This window comes from Lycium barbarum, chromosome 8 (genome assembly GCF_019175385.1).
Source record: "Lycium barbarum isolate Lr01 chromosome 8, ASM1917538v2, whole genome shotgun sequence".
Classification (NCBI taxonomy): Eukaryota; Viridiplantae; Streptophyta; class Magnoliopsida; order Solanales; family Solanaceae; genus Lycium; species Lycium barbarum.
This window is the reverse complement of record NC_083344.1, coordinates 113,064,944-113,077,657: the sequence shown is the minus strand read 5'-3', so window position 1 is coordinate 113,077,657 and position 12,714 is coordinate 113,064,944. Positions and strand designations below refer to the sequence as shown.

Here is a 12,714-nt window from a genome sequence, read left to right as displayed (position 1 = left end):
GAAATTTAAAATACTTGATATAATCCTGTTGAGGGTTGTGACACTTTAATAAGAGTGGTCTATGATCAATACCAGTCCTGGATAAGTGTTTCACCATATTACTTTGATACATTTCAGCTCAATCTTCATTTACTAAGATTCTGTCTAATCTCATCCAAATTCTTTTGCTAGAAATCCAATAATTTCACCAAGTGAACTTACGACCAGTAAATCCTATGTCACAAACCACAAGAATTCATACAGTTTATAAAGTCCAGACTTTTAGAGGCTCTGTGGGTAAATCTTCAAGTTTTTCATCAGGGTCCATAATAACATTGAAATCACCTCTCATGCACCATGGACCATCGATAAGACTATTCATATCAACAATGCTATCCCAAAGTTCATTTCTTTCATTTCTTTCTTCAAGAGTGCACTTGCCATAAAGTTCATTTCTTTCTTCAAGAGTGCACTTGCCATAAACAGCAATGACAAATTTGCCTTTATCAGTAGACAGATTTTTTAAACTAAGAGTAAGTTATTGATCATTATTAGCAATGATCTCAGTGTTATCATAATCATTCCAAAAACACCATATTTGGCCATTGATATTGTCTTTACAGTGATGGAAACCATAATACCTTTTGTAACTTGTAATCTTGCTCATATCCATAAAGGGTTCATATATTGCTACAAAAGCCACTTTATTAATGTTGAAAAGTTTCTTTAATCTGAGAAAGGATTTTTTTTTACCTAACCCCCCTAATATTCCAAAAGATTGCACTAATCATAAATGGAAAGGGGAGGGGCACTTTTTCTTTTCCTTTCTCAATATTTGTAGCCTTTGATTTAGCTTCTTTGATTCTCTTCCTGCTTCTGCCCCTTAAGTCAGTAGAAATATCCTTTCTTTGACTTTGTGCAGTATTCAGTTGATCTTTTTTGCTGTTTCTAGTGTCTGTTGAGTCAATTGACAGAGCTTGATTTCTGACAAAGTCTCTAGTCTCCTTCCTTTCTCTTCTTTCCTTGTCTTGAATCACATTTTCTTTCTTGTTTCCTTTGCTTTTATCACTGCTAGTTTTGGATTCTATAGGAGCTTCTTCTTTGGCTTGACTGGTGTTGCGTTCCTTTTCCGTATCCAGCTGAGGAAATTCAACATATATATCAATAGCTTTAACATTTTTGATATAAGAAGGTAAGCTTGTAGATTACTTCTCTCCTTCCTCAAAGTCTTCATCCTGCCCATTGGAACTTGCCTCGAGATTTTGAAGCTTGGGACTGCTAACCATGTCCTCTTCATTCTTATTTAGATGAGTACTGTTGGATTGACTTACCCTTTGAATAGTCTTATTGCTTTCCTCACATTCCCCAGAATGTTGGATTTCTTTCCCTTTTTCATCCTCATGCTTCTTGTTCTAATCAGCCTCTTTACTAGTGTTAGTGTCATTCACTTTCTCATCTGTTCTTTGTTCCACCATTTGAGGTGTAGCAGAACTATTTTTGATCTTCTTTTGTCCCTTAGCAATTTCTTTAGGTGTTGCAGTCTTGAAAAGCACTTTGCTTTTCTTTTTTAGAGTCTTCTTGACAGATTTCTTTTTTAGCCTTGTTCTTGAATCTCTTACTAGGAATCCCTTTTTGCTCCTTTTCTGTACCATTTTCATCTTGCTCAGTAACAGTATTCCTATCACCATCCTCCTGATGTTGAACTTTGTTATTTTTTCTTTCTGCTTCCTCTCCATTGACTTGCAGATTTCGTTCCATCTCATCATCATCCTTCTTTCCTTCAGTTTTTTCAGAGTCATCTTGTTTTCCAGTCACAGCCAAATCAACAGCATTTCCAGCCTTAACATGTCCCTTTTTATAGTTTAGTTTTTCAAGAATCCTACAATCAATAGTGTTGTGTCCCAATTTTTTGCAATTTTTGTAGTATTTTGGAATACCCTCATACTCAACATTTTGATAGAATCCTTTTAATGATGAATCATCATATTCCATCCCAATCCATACCTGATCGATTTTCAATTTTCTAAAGTCCATTTCTGCTCTAACCTTGGCCATACTTGGCCTTGTTCTATTAATCGTATCAGCATCCAAAGTCAGGGGAGTATCCACAAGGCTAAGAGTTTGTTTCAAATAAAGCCAAGTGTGAAGGTGAAACAGCAAACCTGGTAGCAGGACCCAAGCAAGAGCATAAGGAAGATTCTTTTCTGGCTTAAAATCCGACGACCATTTCTATAAACACATTTGCATTCCGTCTATTTCAAGCACCCTTCTGTACCATATGTTAGTGAAGTCCTGTTTGTTTGTAAAATTAATAAAGGCATTGAAGTTGTCGAAACTCCAACTCTAGCAATTCCTTTAACCATAACCAGTTCTTTAAATTGTGACATAATTTTGTCAATTTGTGAACGAGCTTTTAGGAATTGACCCACTTAAGTGTATCTACACTCATCAGCCATGACTTCATAGTATTCCATCCCATTAAAAATGATAGCAGGAACTCCATTATGCCAAGTTTGCTTTGCTATAACCCGTTCCCTTTCATGTCTAACAAGTAATTGCAGAGATGTTGATGGGGCTGTGTTATGTTAGCATAGGAGCTTATTTCTTGAATTCCCACTATAGGTTGAGTTGCACCCTCAGGAGAAATTGATTCCCTCAATGGACGCGCGGGAAGAGAGCCTTCTAGCATCTCCATGGAGGTGGAGCGTGGCTACAAATGCGGGATATAGCCGTTATTGACCGTTATCTTGAAGAGAGAGAAATATTATCAGTACTGTTTCTTGTTACGTTTTAAGGCATGAGGAAATCGTTTTGTGGTATTTCTTTTTTTGTTTTGTTTTTTTCGTTTTGTGTTTGGCTTTGGTTGGGAGGGACGAGGATGATGATTAAAAAAAAAAAAGAAGGAAAATGTCCAAAATTATTGTTGTGGTTGTGAAATTATGTATTTTTTGCCTTCCGTTTAGTGGTCGTTTGGTGCATGGCCAAAATTATTTCGGGATTATAATCCCGGGACTAATTTATCTCATATCTTGGGACTATTTTATACCATCTAGGATAAGTGGGTATGCTGGGATATCCCAGCTTATACCATGGGATGCATTTTATACTTTGTTTGGTACAAGGTATAAATTTATACCAGGATAAATTTATACCTTCTATCAAACATGGTATAAAAAATTAGTGCTAAGATATCCCAACTTATACCATGCACCAAACGACCCCTTAAGGTATAGGTCGATTATTCTTTCGTCGTCACAAAGTTGGCACGCGTTTATTTTTATTTTTCAACTTAACTAATGAAATCTTTATAAATTTATAATAAAAATAGGAAAATTTTCAAAATTATCCCTATGATTTGTGAAATGTTCAAAATTACCCCTTTTTTAATAAGTCATTTTATGTTGCTTATATTTATGAGCATTTATTTGATGTGACATATATACTTAGAAGTATTCTAGTTCTTTGCAGAAGCTCCTAGTTGCATTGCACCATCTCGATTGTTCTACTTTTAAGCTTGCAACAAATTGCAAGGATTTTAATCCACCGATTTATCAGCAGGAAAAATTCTATATATGAAGATTAAGCAATCTTTAGAGATGAAAAGATCAAAGTACTTTCAACGAGTTTCATCGTTCCTTAACCACAAATCTCAAGATGCTCTTTCCTTCTCAATTTTGTGCTACAATCACTTGTCATTAAAGATAAAATTAAAAAAAAAAAAAAAAAACTTCAAAATATAGAAATATGTCATTCCCATCTTTTTAATATCCCATCAACTTGTTGTGCACTGATCATAAGCCTCAGTGTGCAAATACTTCATCCGGTCATTTTGTGCTGTGAAACATTAGTGAGATTCACACTGATCAAATGACTGACTATTGCTCCACCAGAAAACCTTGCGATTAGAATGTTTGAATGTTAATGTTTGGTGGATTTGTGGATTTGCGAGGGTGAAGTAGTCTAATGTTGTAGACTAGTTTAATGTTTTGTGGATGTTTACAAATGTTGAAGTAGTTTAATGTTGTTTTGATGTTTGCGAAGATTGAAGTAGCTTAATTAATGTCTCTTGTGAATGTTTGATTGACGTTTTTATTCAACTTTGAAGTAGTTTCGAATTGAATTTGATGTTTTGGTGGTTGTAATATATATGTGTTGTAATAGTAGCTTATTGTTTTATGTATTTATAGTAGTTTGGTGTATTGTTGGCAGCTATTTGGGCTCGTTTTAGTTGAAAGTAAAATTATTTTCATCTTGACAGGGAGGCAGCTGGAGTAACAGCTAGGTGCTACAATTTTTTTTTCAGAATACCGACCTCATGAGGTCGGTTATGGACAAAATTTATCCAGAAACTGCTAATTACCGACCTCATGAGGTCGGTTTTCTGGAAAATTTTCCCAGAAATTGCAAATTACCGACCTCATGAGGTCGGTTTTCTGCAAAATATTCCCAGAAATTGCAAATTACCGACCTCATGAGGTCGATTTTCTGCAAAATTATCTAGAAATTGCAAATTACCGACCTCATGAGGTCGGTTTTATGCATAATATTCCCAGAAATTACAAATTTCCGACCTCATGAGGTCGGTTTTATGCAAAATATATCATATGTTCATATAAATTACCGACCTCGGGAGGTCGGTAAACTCATATCATTATATTATTAATATAATTTACCGACCTAATGAGGTCGGTATTTTATTTAATTAATACCCGGCTAAAAAAACTTTGCCGACCTCATGAAGTCGGTTTTTTGTGACCTCATGAGGTCGGTAATAATTCCGACCCACTGTTTCCGACCTGATTTTGAAGTCGGTTTTTGGCCAAAACCGGCCTCATGAGGTCGGAAATAGCCATTTTTTGAGGTCGGTAAAACCTGTTTTTTTTAGTAGTGTATTGGTCAAGTTATCTATAATTAGGATAAACAATTACAGACTCAACATATATCACTGGCATGACCCACGCTTAGTGGAATTTCTTTTGTATCTCTTTAAGTGTTATCATGATAATGGTGACTATTTCCTCATACATGCATGTTCTTTATGAAATTCGTATAGTTGCACTTGTATAATTGATTGACTTTTTATTTTTATTTTTATTTTATTCAAACGTCCATCAAAGACTCTTGGCCCTTCAACGTATTGTCTCTCAAAATCAGTGAATATCATGCAGAGATCCTTATTCTCCTTATAAATGTTCATCAATGTAAAAATACAACATTTGTTATAAATTCTTTCTCAGCCTTGTAACGTCTCTAGATAGCGCTCAATCACATCAAAAGGGATGCGACTGATGTTTCTTTGCCTGATACATATTGTCATCTTCCTAGAAGTTTTGTTAGTATTAAGTGAGATATGTTAAAATTTAATAAGTTTTTGGGCAAGGCACAATAACTGTTACTTGATTAATAAATGGCAGTTAACTTCAAATTATGATAGTACATTTGAATATAGAACATCAGTAAAACCACAAGTAGTCAAAAGTAATAAACGATTCACAAGGCAGTCATTAATAGTTCATAAACATGATTTTTCAATCTGTTCAATCCATCTCATGACATTTGTGACAAAATTGATCTATTCTTGGAATTTACGAAGTATCTAGGAAACACAGATGAAAAAGTAGCAGACACGAAACGGGAAAAAACAGGCGCCATAAACAATGCACCTTGCCTCATTAAGTGTTAACAGATGAACTGGGAAGCTTTGGGACGACAATTCATTTCATTATAGCCCACTAGCATAAATGGCTCAAACTACTGATTCCTCAAATCTTCACTCTAAATTGTCCAGCTGAATCTTCCAGCATATTGGATCTACTTCAGCCTGTGTTTAAAGTAAGATAATTTATGATTAGATCAAGCAAAACAAGGTATTTTCATTATCACAACAAAGATAATCAAAAGCTATAACGCCTTTTTTATGTGTCAATTAAATGCGTCTGAAACTGCATTAACCCTTTAGATCAAACAAAACCAGAACTAAGTCATCCTTAGATAAAATATGCAAAATTCTAATTGATTCACACTATGATATATTCCTGACAACCACATAAGTACCTCACATATTTTCAGAAGGAAAGAACGTACCTGAAATGGTTTTTCTCTCCATTGGAAGACACAACCTCGCGCTTCTAAATGTTGAAGAAGAGGTTGTGGTAGCAATGATTTAAACGATGTCTGCAGCTTAACTTTAGTAAGTCCACCGCAAGCCAGCAATGCAGCTCCTAGTCCACCAGGAGATAAACCTTTCAGGTGCAGGATTGTCATGTTCTGCAGACCGCTGATGCTGGCAAGAGACAACAGCCCCACATCTGTCACTGAAGTGTAGGATAAATTTATCTGTTTGAGGTTTGGCGAGAAGTGAGCAAGTGGAATCATTCCAGCATCATCAATGTTTTGGCACTTCTTGATGTCTAGTGTGGTAAGTTGCTTACATCCCACAGCAACAGCTGCAAGACCTAAAGATGTGACAAGAGGACAACCTCGACTTTCGAGTGTATTCAACTTTGAACACTTGGATAAGGATATGAACGAGCCATCGGTAATACGGTTGCAATAGGCAATATTGATCATTTCAAGGCCAGTACAACCGCGAGCAATTGCTAATATTCCCAAGTCAGAAATTCCAGCGCACCTGTCAATAAGAATAACCCAGTACTCAGCACACTCTTATCTCTTGCACAAGATATGTAGTGTTAAAAAATCACAAATAAAGGCCCATGAACTGTGAAATACGTACCTATATAAGTCAAGCTCCTTAAGATTTGAACAGAACATGCCAATGTGGATAAGACCCTGATCGGTTATGTTCAGACAGATCCCCAGCTTTAAGCTGGAAAGGCTGACACACTTGGAAATGGACTTCATACCTGCATATGTAGGACATCATAAGATACAAAACGAGGATCTAATTACAACAAAAGCCTGAGACCTTTAAGGCAAAGGGGTGACCTTCATCATCAATTTCGTTGTCTGTAAGGTCAAGCTCTTCAAGGTACTGGCATCGCTGTCCAATTAGAACAAAAGCTTCTATCGGGACTAGAGTACAAGACTCCATCCTCAGAGAAGTAAGGGACGCACAGGAATTCGTTATATGGGAAATCGATACGTGAGTTATCTTGCGACAACAAGTAATATCAAGCTTCCTTAAGTCTTTGTGCTTTGTTACGAGGGAGCAAAGACCTTCATCTGTCACTCCTAAACATTTGCTTAAGCTCAGTTCTTTAAGTGAAACACACCAATTTCCAATAGCTTTTAGTCCAGAGCAGGTAACTTGGCAACCATCTAATTTAATGGACTGCAACCTGGAAAGCTTCTGCAAGCTATCTGCGACAGCTGGCGTTACCTGAAATACCAGTAATCTTAAATCATCAATCAAATTAAAAGGCATACTACTGAAAGATGCTCAAGTTCATTTAGCCTTACAGGAGAACCATATGCTAATATGAGTTGCCGTAGACATCCGGCGCAGCTGGTGAGAGATGATAAACCCACATGACTAACATTCTGACAGCTCGACATATCAAGTGTCTGAAAAGATCCAATATAAATAAACTGACATTAGTCAATAGTATCTTGTGAAGAAGAAGTTATTATTGTGTGTGAGGCAACACTTGAGTTGCACATAGTCCACTTCTTTGGGACATCTGACAATTAGGTAGAATTCTGAGTGCGTAAAATCCGAGTCCCCTCATTTGTTAACTATCTCAAAAAGCTTATAGTAGTGTTGGCACAGTGGGTCCCCAGTTATTGACAAGGCAATTAGGAAAAAAAGCCATATATTTGTACATCTGAAAGACCTAGTGCTTGAAGCTAGGACAATATCACAGTTTTTAGGGCAATGTTCCTTTTTGTTTTATGACCGGGAAATCACACCACCCTTCTCCACTTAAATACCAGACTTAATTCGCTTGGCACAGGGTCATCTGTGACCTAAGTCACAAGTCCCTCAACCTTTTCCAATTGAGCTAAGCGCCTGAGGTTTTTGGCAATTTACACACAACAATATCATCTTTATCTTTTACTTTTCATTTTTTCTGAAGGAGAGAAAGTATGAGAATCAAAGTCTGTTAAACAGAGTCTTCCAAAGTACATACCTCCAGTGACTTGCAGCCTTGCTCGAGGGATGCAAGGCTGTCATCATCAATTCCATAACAACCTTCTAGAACCAAATCTTCAAGATATTGCAGTTTCGAGATTGATGATAAGCATTCATTAGTGATCTGTGTAATGAGAAGATTAAAACATTATTGTATGTCCATTACAGAAAGCCTAGACAAAAAAAAAAAACGAAAAAGGAAATGTAATAACAGAACACAGAAACAGATTACATATATCAACTTCATAAATACAGCCAGTCAGTGGAAACTTGGTACATCTGGAATTTAAGTTCTGAACCAAAGTTGTGGTAATTACAACACCAACAACTACTACCACACCTTAATCTCAAGCAAGTTGAGGCCAGCTATATGAATCTTCACTGTCTATGTCCCTCTATTTAAGCTCATATCAAAGTCCTGGTAAATTTGTAAGTCAAAAAGGGACTTAGAAATCACATGAACAGAACTTACCCATCTGAAGAAAGTCCTTCATGGGCGTCACAATTCTCATAGACTATGATAAAGATATCAGTAGGAAATCTAAACATGGTTAACATTTTATTTATACGGATGGTTTCTTGGCCAGCTTGTGTGTACATTGACTAATCCACTAGGTACCTACTAAAATATGGATAAACACTCCCTAAGCTGCAAATATTATCTTCACTAAGCTAGATTTATTCTATGAGATACAATGCGTATTAAGTTTTCATGATACATCAGAATATAAACCAAAAACCGGTTCCATAACCATTTTGGTAACTACGATAGACATCCCAGTCACTTGTACTGGCATAAGCATGGATTCGCAAAAGACAAGTTAATCAGATAAAACATCAATCAGGTAACTAACTTGGCAGAATATGACAATGAGAAATCAAATAACAGTACTCAAAAGAACTCAAGAAGACTGAACACACACATCTAGCTGACCAAGCAAGCATTTAGGGTGTGTTCAGTATGGAGTTTTCCCATGCTCAGTTGGTCAAATTTAATGGAAAACATTTTCCTAGCCCTAGAGAAAACATTTTAGGACAAGTGACACTCCACATTGATTGTGTCCACCCCACCCTCCAACACACCTTATCTTCCATAGTATTTGTCTAGATTATATACAAACACCTTTAGGATAATATTTTTTGCTTACGTATCGAACACAAGAAAATAAGTAAAAAAACCCACTTATTTTCCCGGAAATATTTTTCATGGACATCATTTTCCTTCATACAGAACACTATAATCCTGCAAATTATTATCAACCGAAAATCAACCAATCTACGAGCATACTGTCTAAACAAGTTCAAATGAAATGTATTAGACAAACAAACTTACTTACCATGAAAAATGTATAATATACTTGAAAAGAAACATAAACACAACGCAACCTCAGCTTCCCTAAACAAACTCACAATCCAAAAGAATACACAACACAAAGTAAAAGGAACAAAATTAGAGAAAGAAAAGCTCCATTACCGGCAAGTAAGAAAGATCCAGCGTGCGAATCTCCTTACACTTAACAGCAATCAAACCAACACCAAGATCACCAACACCTAAACACCATCTCAAACTAAGCAACCTTAACTTCCTACATCCAACAGCAATACAACCAAGTCCAATATCAGTTATAGACTTACACCTAACCAACCACAACCTCTCCAAATTCTTAGCCTCAGCTAAGGCAGCAGCACCAACATCTTTCAACTCAGTAGCATTTGACAAATCAATTTCAACCAAATTCACACAATTCATCACCAAACTAGACAACCCCACATGTGTAAAAAACTTAGACCTTGAAAGATTAATTGACCTCAACTTTTCCTTGCAAAAACTAGCCACAACTGTGAGTGAACTGTCTGTAATTCTAGGACAAAGTGAAAGATCAAGATTGGTAACTTGTGGATATCTACTAAGTATCTTTGTTAAGTGTTCTGACCTAAAGGGTTTCAAGATTTTCCTATGATGAGATTCAATAGCATAAAAAGATTTGCAAACAAGAGAAAATGATTTTTTGTCAAGTGGATTGTTGACAAAATCAAGAACTGAAAAAACAATTTCTTCAGAGAGAAGATCAAAGGGGTTGTTGAAATTGGATTCTTGAATTGTTTTTTGCTTCTTCATTGTTCTAAAGATTGAAACTTTAGGGATCATTTGAGCTAAAGATTGGAGCTTTATGCTATAAATTAAATTGTAGCTTAGATTTGGATAAAAAAGAGAGAAAATTGGAGACTAATAAGATGGGTTGGTGGGGATTTTTATTGTATATGTGAATTTTGATTAAGAAGCAACCGTTAACAGAAAAACACTGGCCTAGTTGAGCAGTTTGAGAACTTAGTGAAGAAGAAGCTGAAAGAATGTCTCAATTACTTTATTGTCCTTCTTGGTCATTTCCATTTTTTGTTGAAAGACCTAAGTACCCTTTTATTAGTTTGGAGAAGGGAGATTTTCATGTATAATAACACCTACCCTAGATGATGTATGATTTGTTTTACCAAACCAACCTAACTTTGTAATAATTTTTCTCACTTAGCATTAATTTTCAGCACTTAAATCAGGAGGGGAAAAAATTGTAGGAGTAATTTTGTTGGACATAAAAGAGAGGGGAGAAAAAATAGATATTTATGATAAAACAGAAGAGAAGACGAAAAGAATTTATGTTGTTTGTTAGTGAATCGATGAAAGAAAATCTGAGAACTAATATCATCCTTTTTATATGACAACAATATGTATCTGTTTGGTTTCCTAATTAATGACGAAACTGTTCTTGAGAAGCTTTTTTTCTTTTTTTATGATAAAGTCGCAAATATTTTGTTATTGAGCATGATCAGAATGTCCCTGTGATTACGCTATTTCTATTAAGAGTTTGTTCAAGTATATTGATTAAGATAAGAGAAACTGAATATATCTTAATCTCTAGTCATACTTTTATATGTGCTTACAAAATTTGTAAAAAAAATATGCATGTTCAAGCATATATGAGATAGGCTTGCATTCAAAATTATTATTTTATTATTATTTTTTTGGTAGGTAGGGGAAGAAAAATGGGAAAGGGGATCAAAATTCAGTATAAAATAAGTCATAGACATATGTGTAATTATACATTATCTCATTAAGAGTGAAATAAGAAGTTTAAAATCAATTTTTTTAATTGAAAAAGATCGTTTTATAGACATAGTAAAAAAAAGTAAAAAAGAAAAAAAAAGAATGTCACATTAATATGGTCCAGATGAAGTATATATTTTGCTGGTTAATTAAAAAGTTTATTAAGGGAGAATAACTTAAACTAAAAAAGGAAAAGAAAAAAAAAGAGTGGAACTTAGTGAAGTGTTTGTATTTATTATATATATAAAAGGGTAGAAAGGTCAAATGAGGTGGTACTGAGAATGCCGTACGGGGAAGGACAGAAAAGGATGGTAGCATTGAGGAAGGCATATTGGGTATTAGATGAAAAGGGAAAGATGTCATTTTCTTGTCAAATTGATTACGCATAACATTTCATTTGGTGGAGAAAATATGTGAGGAAGGACATATTCAAGTGCAAACGGACGGTACGATCCTTTCTTTTTCAACACTTGTGTCCCCACAACATAAGGAAAAAAGATAACCTTTCATGTTCAGCAAGAGCCTATTATTTAATTCTTGCATTCTTATTTTATTTTACCTCTATTTACGAATATGTTTAGTTGGAAAATCCCACAAAATAAAAAGCTGTTTTTTTTATCGGAAAACAAATCTAGAGAACATATTCATAGTTCTTATCATTTGTCACAATTTATGTGACACTTATTTTTTTTAATCAACACCAAAAAAAAAAAAATATTTCCATACTTCAAAGTTCAAACTTTCATTTTACTCATATAAAATGATTTATAGCCACAATTTTTTTATGATTTATTATAGACAACAAAATTTTAAAAGTTCTTCCTTTTTTTTTTCAAATTTCATGCTCAGTCAAACCTTCACATAATGGGCATGGAGTAATACTTTGTGTGTATATAATTTATGCATCACAATATTTTATTATTGAAATAAAGATTTTTTTAAAAAATATATATATTAAGTGTTAAATTTCCTTCACATAATAAAAGAAAAGATTCTATTTTTATGGTAAAGGGATTGAAAAATTTCCTTGTTACGAGTTTAAATTCTACGCGTTAGTACTTTTCGAATCAACATTATCGCATAAAATATAAAATGTCCTATAATAATTTTTAATTTTTCTTAATATGTGGAAAAAAACAGTAAATATTAGAACTTGGGTTATGAAATGATGATACTTGTGGTGGCCCGCGAGGGTATTGAGTCAAAAGAAACCATATCAAACCAGAATATATTACCATATCAAACCAGAATATATTTTATATTTATAAAAATAAAACATTTTTGTGGCTTGTGGGTAAGGTCTAAGGACCGTACTTATTGGGGTGGGTTGTCAACAAAGTACGTACCTAACTTTTTCTTTGATAAGAACGACTAAAAACTTTGCTAGATAGAGAAAAGTTGGGGCCCCACAGCACATGAAATCATAATCTAAATAGAGGAATTTTTTGTTGAGGACTGAGGAAGGTTCTTTTTCATGCAGGCCTTAACTGATCTTTCTTCACTAGATAAAATTTTAACCGAATCATGGAAGTGTCATCCT

The 12,714-nt window shown here is 34.7% G+C and overlaps 1 protein-coding gene across 1 annotated transcript; it reads right to left on the bottom strand.

The window, feature by feature from the left end:
* Positions 1–5,448: 5,448 nt before the first annotated feature.
* Positions 5,449–10,462, bottom strand: LOC132606760 (F-box/LRR-repeat protein 3). Its single transcript, XM_060320385.1, has 7 exons — positions 9,549–10,462; positions 8,073–8,198; positions 7,402–7,506; positions 6,928–7,321; positions 6,716–6,845; positions 6,064–6,610; positions 5,449–5,800 (listed from the first exon to the last, which is right to left on the bottom strand). Exons 1-7 carry the CDS (start codon positions 10,221–10,223, stop codon positions 5,750–5,752), a joined length of 2,028 nt encoding a protein of 675 aa, XP_060176368.1. The 5' UTR covers positions 10,224–10,462; the 3' UTR covers positions 5,449–5,749.
* Positions 10,463–12,714: the final 2,252 nt, after the last annotated feature.